Source organism: Accipiter gentilis, chromosome 18 (genome assembly GCF_929443795.1).
Source record: "Accipiter gentilis chromosome 18, bAccGen1.1, whole genome shotgun sequence".
NCBI lineage: Eukaryota > Metazoa > Chordata > Aves > Accipitriformes > Accipitridae > Astur > Astur gentilis.
In genome coordinates this window covers 24,278,059-24,289,417 of record NC_064897.1, presented here as the reverse complement: position 1 = coordinate 24,289,417, position 11,359 = coordinate 24,278,059, and the positions used below count along the sequence as shown (strand labels likewise).

Genomic DNA, 11,359 nt, shown 5'->3' with positions numbered 1-11,359 from the left:
TCAGTTCATCCACTGCTTTAGATCTAGGCCTTGGATCTCATGAAAAAATTCTGGTGTTCCCTTTCTAAATCCTTTTGGGTCATTTGAACCTGCTTCACTGTCAGTGAAGGATTTGTTGTTCTTCATAGTTTTTGTTTTGTTTTTAAAAAAAGTTTTAGCTATGCCCATATTTGAAAAACGTCCTGAAGTCCTAGGACAGCATACATCAGTACCTAGTGGTTGCAGCCTGTCTTTTCAGGGCTTTGGGCCAGTGTATTATTAAATCTGCTATACCCAGTAGGAACTGAATGGCTATCTGTAAGCTGTAGCACACACTACGCATATGCAGTCACCTCCCTTGAACTTCATGGAAACTGCACATGTTTAGCTGAAAGCAGATTGACTGTATAATCACACCATTGCTCGCCCACAAATGCACCTGCGTATTGAAATCCCACTCAAAACATCTGAGTTCAAGTTCTTAAGAAAGTAGTTTAATTTTTCCAAGTCTGACACTACTTAACAAAATTTTAACACTTTAACAAAATGCTTTAGGAATAGGAAAATGGTTTTGACATTATAAGAAGGCTTTACCATCCTTACACAACCATCAACACATATTCAGGCAGTATTTTTTAAAACATTTATTAGTCTTTCATATTACACTGCTCTGGAAAACATTTTTAACCTCTATGAATAAGATGTGCATTTAGCTCGGCTCAAGCCCTAGTCTAGCAAAGCACTTTTCAAAACCGAGCATGGGGTTGTTTGAAGTGATGCAAGTAGTTTGCTGTATCATGGCCTTAACCCACAATTCCCACATGTCCTGTTCACTCAGAATAATCAAGGCTTTCAGAACTTCTCCTAGTTTATTCTACTAACAGAGTCTCCCCTCTCAACTTAAAAACAGGTAGGATATGTAAGAAAGACTTCTTACACTGTCTTGCACCTCCCTTCTACCCACTCAGGTTTTAGAGTTATACCTGTTCACCAAAAAAGTCTTCCAGTTATATATGCTGGATTTCAATTTCTGTCAAGTACTTTCTGCCATCTTTTTCATTCATTGTACTTAGCTAGTTTTAACCTAGGTATGATGTTCATTGACTGCAGTTCTTGGAATAAGAGTTTACAGGCATAAGGTATGCGCAGAGAAGACACATGACATGATGATTTGCAGTAGTGGCACCTAGGGAAACAAACAAAAAGAAAGTCAGAGTTGGTGCATAAATGAAGCTCTGCAGAAAAAAACAGTTGCCACTATCCACTGGTTTCTTTGTCTGCTTGCATTTAAACACTGGGCTCAGTCCTAGAAAGAGCTAAGTTCTTGAGACACATTTTAGCACTTAAGTAAGTCATAACCTTAAGCCCTTAAATAATCTGACTGAAGTCAATAGGACCTTAATGTTAAACCTGCACTTTTCTTGGAGGAGAATCACAGTGCTCAGTAGTTAACAGGACTGACTTCTACCTCTTCACCACTGACATAACTGCCAACACAAATTCAGCACTGCATAATGAGAAAAAGGAGGTGAACAAAGCTAAATATTTCTGAAAACATGGTTATGGTCCAGTTTCTGTCTTACATATGTCACTCAAAAGAGGCAGGAAGAAAGAAGGTTCACACTTAGGTTTTTTTCCTTATATGCAGTTTCACCCTATAATGTCTCAAATCGGTTTGTATTTCAGAAAAGAGGCATCTCTTGTCTTACATCTCTCTGTGTGAATGCCCAGAGCTTTAGTCAAGATGGGAAACCAGTAAAACTGCTTTAACACATATTCTTTGAATTCTTCACTCAAATAATGATCTTAAAATTCTAGGGGGAAGGGATTTTTTTGTCATATAGATATAACCTTGTCCATATAAGGCATATATAGCCTGGTCACTCAGCTATCTTCCCAGTATTGGGACTCAAATTCAGTGGTGGTAGCAACTGTGTAAATTATTTAACTTCATACTCTGTGCACACACAAAGGAAATTAAAAATCTTTCTTACAAATATCAGTTTCCAACCTCCCTATTTCCTCATTCTCCTGTATATTCCATCTTCTGGTTTTGTAAAGTTCAGAAAGCCAGGCCTTTGGGAACACAGAGCGACTCAGCACTTCCTAACAGTATAACAAAGCTCTTTTTCTGCTTCTGTACTCCAAATTTATACTTCTGGCATAAAGTCGTAACAGTCTGAAGATCCAGTAAAGGAAGAATTAGAAAAATTCCTACATGCCTCTGTGGTACAGAATGAGGCTGAGAGTCAACATTTACAGTAAAGCCAATGCTTAGTCACTTGTTTCTGTTACCAGTGAACTTGACCTAGAGCAGGTGGAAGTCAATGGGGACAGGTCCAATAGAGTTGGTTAGTGTTAATAAGGTTCTTCGTTCTGAGAGTTGGCGTTAGTCTTCCAGTTACTTCTTCAGACTCTACTACTTCTCTTTTACAGGCATACTTAAAGAGCACGTTGAAGAGCTGGTTATTTTCCAAGAAAACTGTGGTTGCCTTGACCTCCACATGCTCCATACTTGCGGCATTTATTTTTTTTAAAAAAAAAAACAAGAAAGCTTTTAACCAATGGTACAGAAGCCTTAATTACATTTCTGCAGTTCATGATGAGGATTGAAGCTTCACTTATTCCCAGTAATTGCTTTGGTTTTGCCTAAATCTGACTACAGGCAGTAAGAAGGTAATAGACTCAACTAGATGTTTCCCTGAAACAGGCTTCTCCTGTAGACTCTGTTACACAAGGGAAAAGTTACAGCTAGCATGCCTTTAAAACAGAATAGACCTCAACTGCAGGTTTATAACTACTCCCCTAGTCCAAATTTGTAGGGATAGGTATATTCTCATGGTGAAAGGAAGTGACCTAAACAGAAGCCATTTTCCAGTGATAACGTAGCAACTAATTGTTCTCAACAGAAGAAGCCTTGCAAGGCCTGGAAGCCTAATGAGGCACAACTTTTCTGCTATGACCAAAAGCCTGGCATCTGATTACAGCTACCAGGGACTGAGGAGCAGCAACTACTCACTACACCCAGATTCAAAGCTACACCATTCTGGGCCTGCTTTGTACTTGGATGGGGATGACCCAGAAAGGTTGAGGAGCACTAAGCACAAAGCTCTGTCAAACAGAGATCACAGAAACTGAAGTACATGAAAGACCATTTGGTACTAGAATTGGTACTAAACCGGACAGAAAAAGGCAACTGTGCCAAGGCCAAATCTGGATCAGAAACAAAATTTTTCTTCATGTATATTTTAAAATGCTCAGACTCTAGGGATCGGAATAAATTCTCATCATCAAAAAAGGACCGAATTCTGCTCATTGCACTCAGCAGAGTCCTGCCCCTGAGCACCTGTACAAGAGCAAAGTTGGAAAATTTGCATAAAACTGGTACGTCACAGTAAGTTTCTACTGTATTTTTTATGGGTCAAATTCTGTCACTGCCACAACAGTTCCCTTCCCCTCCCAAAGTACCAGTTCAGGCCCCAGCACTGATCTGCTGTTACTATCTTGCAGAATAACATTACCCAGTGGCTAGCCTTTGCCTGGGAGGAAGGGCTCATCTTCCCTAAGATGAGTGCCCTTAATGCTAGCCACCAAACAATATGTTTCTAAAAGGTTTCTTGTAGCAATGTGTTATTAATGCCAGAATCACTGAAAAGGCCCGTTTGGAAGTTTCTCTTAATGACTTGGTCTCTACTGTGATGATCATTATAGGGCCACTTGCTTCAGCTACTAGTAGACACAGCATATCATTTAGCAGAAACTACCTCTTATTGATTACTCTCACACATCAGACAGCTTTTCACAGAATCAGATTTCAAGAATGTCTTGCTCTGTCTGAGAGAGTAGTTTCTTTCACAGTTATTTAAAAAGAGTTACTAAACTTTGTTACAAAGTTCAAAATATGAAATATATTACCAGGACATTAAGAATAAAATGTAGTACTATCTCTAAAGTTGAAATTCCTAATTTCCTTCAATGCGCTTTCACTTCCTGTCGTCTCTGAAAATCTTCAAGGACTGCTCTGAAAGCCAAGGTCTTATAAAAAAAATAATTGAGCTACATCTGCATGTGAGGTTTTTTTAAGGCACTGCTTTACACAGTTAGAAGTGGTCGGCTGGTTGACTTATGGCATGCCCTTCCTTTCAGACAACTTCCTTCAACTGTTATTTGCACTGCAGTAGTTTTAAGAGATCTGGATCAGAAAAAGGCTTCACTTGTTACATACAGTGCACACACACTCAAGAAAAACAGGACACTCAAAAATACTTACTGCACAAAAGCCAGCAGGACAATGTCCAACTAAAAATCACCAACCACAATAGGATGCACAGAATAGGCCTTGTCTCTCCTCTGGATTTCACACGTGTTTACCTACCTCTGTCTGAACTTCTGCTCCACAAGGAGCAGAACTGCTGCTCTGTTAGCAGACAAATGTGGTGCTTGGTTTCTGGCCAGAGGCCATACGCTTCAGAAGAAAGGTCTGACCAAGGGCAGAAATGGTAGCTGTCACTTTTACACATCTACAAACTGAGAACACACCTTACTTTCCTACTTCATTACATCATGGAAAAATCACTCTCGAAGCACTGAAGTGAATGAAGTCCAATTTCCTGCCTCTCCCAATAGATTTGATATTGATATCCAAGACGCATCAAGTTTCCAACAACGTTCTTTTGAGGTATTTAGAAATGAATCTTTCTCCTCCTCCTTCTGACTCCCCATCTTCCCCCGACATAAATATTAGAGTATCTCGTAACTCGAACTCACACAGCTTATTTTTTCCTCCCTTAGTCATGGGATTCCAGGTCACCTGTTTTCAGAAAGCTTGCAAGAATGCTGTATCTCATAAATTCCTATTGGTCTCACAAGTCTCTTTTTCTGCCTGGCTAAAACAAGACCAAGCTAAAGCAAAACACTTCCCTCACCTCTAAAGAACATAAAAAGATGTTTCCCTAACTTCTGATAATAGCGGTATATTTCCAGCATGTTACAGGGCAACTTTAAATCTAGCATCTCAAAATTACTGTAGAGAAAAGATGGTTAGAGCAAAGCCCATAGTGCTATGCATGGCGAGCTCCACGTAGTTTTGGCATCCAGTTTTGTGCTTCCCCTACATGGAAAACCAGTTTGTTTGCAGGAGATAAAATCAGTACTGGCTTAGGACCCAGAGTAAGACAGCAAGACCATCAGCTAGTCTAGAGATAAATTTCCTATGGACAAGGCAGTTGGGCAAAAGCCAGCTGAATTTCCAACCAGACAGCTGCTTCTCTCATGCTCCAAAATGGGACTGATGCATTTGTCTGATGCTTCAAAGAGGAGCTCCTTGTTTTACAAGACTACAAAGCAAAGACATTTGGGAGGGGCAGTCAAAGAAAGCAGTATGCACGTGATTATGAACTCCGTAGCTAAAGAACAAGAAGGCAGGAGATGTTGCTTTCTTCTTCCATTCCTCTGTGCCCACTCTCTCTCTTCAGCCTTGTGAGGTTCAACATGTGACTGTACCAGGAAGATCTGTGACTAGCCTAGCTAGTAATCTCAATTCTGATGTCAGAAGAGTCAAGTACATCGACACAGCTATTTTCCCCTTTTCAAAAAATAGATGATATAGAAGATTGGGTGTTTGCTACTCCCCTGAAAGGGTGGGAAGGAAGGCAGCAGGCAGAGTGAAGGTCACCTTTCCCACAAGCACAGCTGGCTGTGGAAGACAATACCTGTGCTCCCACAACAGGAGTGACCCATGGCCCATTGACTACACACTCACTTTGGTCCTAACTTCAATCAGACCACAACGAAGAACCATCCCGTCACAATTTTCCAAATACCAATTTTGAACATTGACACTGGTTTTGATTAAGGTGCATGAGACTGTTAATCAGTGTCTGTGAGCACTTTTAAACTGAGAAACACTATAACCAAGGGCAAGGTTCTGTTACAGAGGCACATTTATTCTGTACCACTTTGCTTTATGCACCTGAGGTCAAGGGTTTTTTTGGAAATATGAAACCTGTCACATGCATAAAGTGAGGAGGGGACACCAAGATTTACAAAAAGCATTACAGTTAGAAAACTTACCAGCCAGAGTACCCCAGCAAGCCACACTGCCCACAAACATCCACTTCAAAGGCATCACTTGAAATCATCAGTCTCTCCAGTAAAAGCATGCTGGCTCCATAACCTATCAAACAATCCCGTTCCATCTCTCCAAGACGTAAACCACCATCACGGGATCGACCTTCAGTGGGTTGCCTTTGAAATAAATATTTGAAAAAATGTAGTAAGTATTCCAGAACATACATTCTACAACTCTAGGAATGCCTGTCTTCAAACTGTAGGAACAGTACAGGATCAATGGACAATAGTGTTCTACAAACCAGAGCTGCTGATCTCGCAAATGTGTTATTCAAGTTGAAGCAATTAATCTTAGCTCCTGCACTAGCAATATGATGTAGTTCTGTGAGAGGCAACTGCAGCGTCAGGCCACAACTCTTTACCTCTTGGAATGTAGCTGAATAAGTGAAAACAAAAAGAGACTGAACAGTATCCAAGACAATCTGGACACAGATTTGGTACTCTTTTTTGATGAGACATTCAGTATAGTTTGTAGGTAACTAAATGAAAAAATATTCAGCAGCTAATGAATTAATCATCAAGCTGACATTTCAGCTGAACAACAGCTAAGACTAAATTCTTAAAATAAATTTTTGATCTGGGAGAGAACACCAAAACAAAGCAGCAAACAAATAGCACACACATTACTAAGTCATTGAAATCCTACTTTTTTTCCCCATTTGTCTAGTTTCTTTTTATTTATTTATTTTTTTATTTATAATTTTTATTTTTTTTCATATCTGTTAATAGACTAATTTTTGTATTGTATAGGTTCCTGGTTTTCTAGTTACTCAGCACAAATCAAACTCTCATTTTCTGTCTGGAAAGACTTTCTGTCCTCATGGTGCTAGAGGAAAGTTTTAACAAAGCAATGTAAGTATACACTAAAGATTTTGAGGTAAAAAGGCAAGGTACAATATATTATTTAACATTATGACTGTTTAAGCCAATTTTTTTTATTGGACACTGTCAAAACTTTTAACCTCTTGTTTGTCATACTGCAATTTCATACAGTATCAGTTCTACTCTCATGTATTAGCACAACGCTGTAGTACTTAGGTTGCAAATATTAGAGTGAACTATGAAGCAAAACCAATCTTAAATTCCTGAAGCACTAATATATTGCATGCATTTTATTAAAAAATTCCATCTTAGTATATTCCCTGAAACATGACAGCAAAGAGAAGGAATTAAAAAAATGTTATCGGCAATCATAAGAGGCTTCACTGCTCAGTGAAACCCCATGTTTATGTGCTGTTTCTGATACCTGCAGCAGTGTAATCCACCTAGAATATCCAGTGACAGATCTGGCCCATAACTTTTGGAGTATATTTTGTTTATATTATTTCAAACAACAAAATTTGTTAAGCATACCAAATATATTAAAAATAAGTTTTTGCCAACTTATTGCAACTCAGAGAAAAGGATTTATAAAAGCCTTTAACATCTAATAATCTTTTGTAACAAGTAAAAAAAAAAAATATACCTAATTACCAGACCAAAGTAACTTCTAAAGATGCAAGTTGTATTTGTTTTTAGGGGGAAGTAGTTTCCCTTACTTTGACCACACTGGAACCTTAAAACTAATCTGCTTGTAATTCAAATGGTCCTTTTCATTCATATAACCTTCTATTTTTCCCACTGTTGGGAGAATGGATAGAAGTTGTTTACATCCTGATTAAACTCCCTAGGGCCCCCTCCCCAGATGATGGCACCATCACTGTTTGGATCCTGTTTTAAAGGACTAAACCTGTGGTGAATGCAGTTTCTCTTCTGAAGTCCCAAGAGGCAGATTTTGAAAGCAGTTGGGGCCTCCAAAGACAGAGGCATTTGCTGCAATGCTAACAGTGCCCGAGTTCCTTCTACCAACTGACTTCTAGAATATTAGTTAATGCACAAGTCTACTTTCAAAAGTTTCACCAGGTGCTGTTCTGCTGGATAAAATGACAAAATAGCTTTATAAATGTCAGCCCCAATAAAATCTCCGTCCAATTAAGGGAGGATAAAACCTCTTGATGGGGTCTCAACTCCCACCCTTTAAGAGCTGATATGCCATGGGTCTTCCAACAGATACAGGATGAAGATTTCTAAGGCAGCTGAAAACCCATTAAAAAAACCAAACCACAAAAAGCCCTCCAAACCAAAAATCCCTAACTTGAGTCTTAAGCTCTTAAGTGTTTCACTCCCACTGTCAAAATGACCTAATTGAAAAAACAAACCAAACAAAATCCTCCCTCGCTAAAAAGTAGTTTTCTAAAGTACCAAAAATTTCAATATTGAGATTGGGCCTTTGAAAAGAGTCTACCTTATGCTCCCGAAGTCTATCAGATTCTTCTTCTGGCTCACATGAGTTTGAAAATTCCTCACACCAAAGGTTGTTTAAAATGTTAAAACAGTATTTCTAAAGCATTTGTGCTTCCCCTTTGTGGCTATACACATGTACACTGCAGCTGTTGCCCTGAGCAACTACTTTCATTCTTTATTCTAAATATAACATTCTGAAAACAAAGCAGACTTAAAAAATAAGATTGGAAATATCATTAAAAAGAGATATTTTTCATATTTAAAAAAAGTAAGTTCTTAAAATTCTTAAATATTAAATAAAACATAGTGATTCTTTAAATAAAAAAATAAGGCCAAGTGGTCTTCATACTATTTAACCGCTGCATTTAGAAAAAAGCAAAAAACAATTAACTTTAGTGTTTTTAAGGACATTAAGAATTTATTGGCACTAATTCTGCATTTTCTGGAAGAACAGCGGGTTCGGCTTTATGGCCCTGTTCCTTGTTTCATTGGCCAGTGGGGGGAAATAAGTCTATCCCCATGAATAAGAGCAGGCCTTGTAGGTCTCAGCAGATCTCCCTTGTGCCTGTTATGGAAAACCAGGGGCTAACTCGAAATGGAGTCATCAGCTGAAACGCTGATCTCCAAGAAGTGGAGTATTACCTAAAACAACTGCCTGAAGGAGGAGGGCGTACTGTGGTCCCAGAGTGCCGAGAGGAGCCCTGACCAGTGTCATCACATTACTCACTTGCAGTATAACAGGAACTGGCATATCTGATAAGTTCAAAAGACATGCAGGTCGCAGCTCTGACAATGTCCATCAAAACAACTACGCATGCAGAAAGCTTATATTGATCTCTTGTAAGGAAAACTAAAAGCAGTTTATCTATTAAAAAGATTTAGCAGGACTGGGTATCTAGGCAACACCTTATATAGAGCTGTGTTTTAAACTAATTGTCAACTCCTCATGGCAAAACAAATTAAGTACTGTATTTCATTTAACAAATACCGATTCAGAGGGCAACATCCTGGTGGTTTTTGACTGTGTTGACAAAGAGTGTTGCTTTGCAATTCTACAAAGTCTTGTTTCAATCAGAACAATATCAAGCATCAGTGACGTTCAAGAAAACTCGAGTCTTCTGCCTTATTCGAGATGGAAATACAGCTTTGCTCTGTCAGCTAAGGTACATTTGATATATAATAAAACACATTTCAAGACGACGACAGCAAAATTCCATGTTGGAAGCTGTTACAGGATTACTTTTAAAAGCAAAAAACAATGTTAGAGGCAATCTACTCTCCAGGAAGTGCAATGGATGATAAAACAATAGTGAGTATGAAAGCTGGCAAAGCAGACTCTCTCAGCAGAGGCGATGGCAATAACAAAAGTTTAATTAGTTGAGAGGAAAGAAGAAAATTCCTAAAAGACTAGTCAAGAGGCAGCATAAATTGAACATCCACTAGCTTTCCTGAAAGTCAAATAAGAGTGCTAGCTACATAGTATGATGCTACTGACTGGAACAAAGAATCCAAAGAAAGTAAGGGGTGGGGGAAATCACACCACCTTCATCTTTACGTGTAAACATTACCTCGACTTGGGATTTAAGTTTCATTTAAATTCAATATCAATAAACAGTTGAGAAGCTGGGGACACAATACAAAAGCAGATCAAGGGATTTGGGTAAGCTAGGAGCTCCAGTAAACCAACTGCATGCACTGTTAGCTAAAACAGCGAGTTTTCATTTTCATGTGAAGCACCAATACCATGACTAACACACCGAAGAAAAGAAAACAGGGCAGACAGCCCATTATTTGGGAATATCACATATGTTCATATAGGCAAGCAGCTGTGGTAGGAAATAATGGTTGGGCTACACTTGCTCTTCTTAATGGGGCTGGTGGAAAAGTTAAGCCAACAATTATAAAAACTTCTCATGATTTCTCTCCCAGTTCAACCACTGGTATTTACTTCCATGGAAAGTGTGAGACAACTTTAGTTTGTCCTAGAGACAGCATGAGGTTGGAAAGCCAAAAGGCATAGGAAATACGCAATGAAAAGCAAAAGAGAAAGATACTTCTGTATCAGGTAAAGCAGATACCTGCCCCTCTATTCTCTAATGGCACATCAACAGGTAGAAGGTGCACCTATTAAGAGGACAGACTTGCTAACTTGTTGTGCAGTAAGGCAATGCAAGAGAATTGGATCAGCACATGGTAAGAGGCATAAAAATAAATTAAGAATCAAAGAATATGAATCGTGCTTGTTATAGGGAAGAGTAAGGGCAGGATAGACATGACTTTGTGCTTACATTCCAAAAACAGAACAAAAGGGACTGGGCAAAAAGAAGAGTACCACCATGCAGCAGGTGATGTACAAATGACGTACGTGATAGTCCAGAAGCACTGGCAAAGGACATTTGGAAGAATCTTTGCTAGAATATTCAGGACTAGCTGGCAATTAACTTTCTGGCAAGATTTAGCAAATAGTCCTACTCTGACGGAGAGAGGCAAACTAAACGATCCACTAGAAGCCTCCTCAAAGATAAGTCTGTGCCACTAAACTGTTTCTTGTGAGGCAGGAATATCAGCAATTTAGAACATGAGTGCAAGCAGCCATAGAGCTTGGCTTTAAGGAGAAAAAGTAAGTAACATCAGTGAAAGCAGGATGCTTCAAATTCCCCAAAGGTCCAGATAATATAAGCCCACCTTCAGGGGCTTATATTACCTATTACCAAGAGTACCTCTGCTTGGCCTCAAAATTTGACACCAGAAGATATCAACATGGTAATCAACCTTTTTGTTGGAGAGAAAACCAAGTTCAGGCTTAGTGCAATGATCATGACTCCAAAGCAACTGAGCATGTATCTTTAACTGGGCAAATAAAAATGGAGATTTACTGTTGGCATCTCTGTAACTTTTGCAACTTTTTTGTGTGAAAGTGTTATTCTCCTGCATTGTATTGAATGGTAACTGTGGACCAGCACATACA

General features: G+C 38.9%; 1 protein-coding gene across 1 annotated transcript in view; it reads right to left on the bottom strand.

Annotated features, from left to right (window-relative positions):
• Positions 1–487: 487 nt before the first annotated feature.
• POLR3B (RNA polymerase III subunit B) overlaps positions 488–11,359 on the bottom strand; it is a 79,751-nt gene continuing 68,879 nt past the window's right edge. Inside the window, exons 27-28 of the mRNA XM_049822176.1 lie at positions 6,052–6,225; positions 488–1,165 (exon numbers count right to left, since the gene is read on the bottom strand). Coding sequence (XP_049678133.1) covers positions 1,036–1,165; positions 6,052–6,225 — 304 coding nt within the window. The 3' untranslated portion in view covers positions 488–1,035. The remainder of the gene's footprint in view (positions 1,166–6,051; positions 6,226–11,359) is intronic.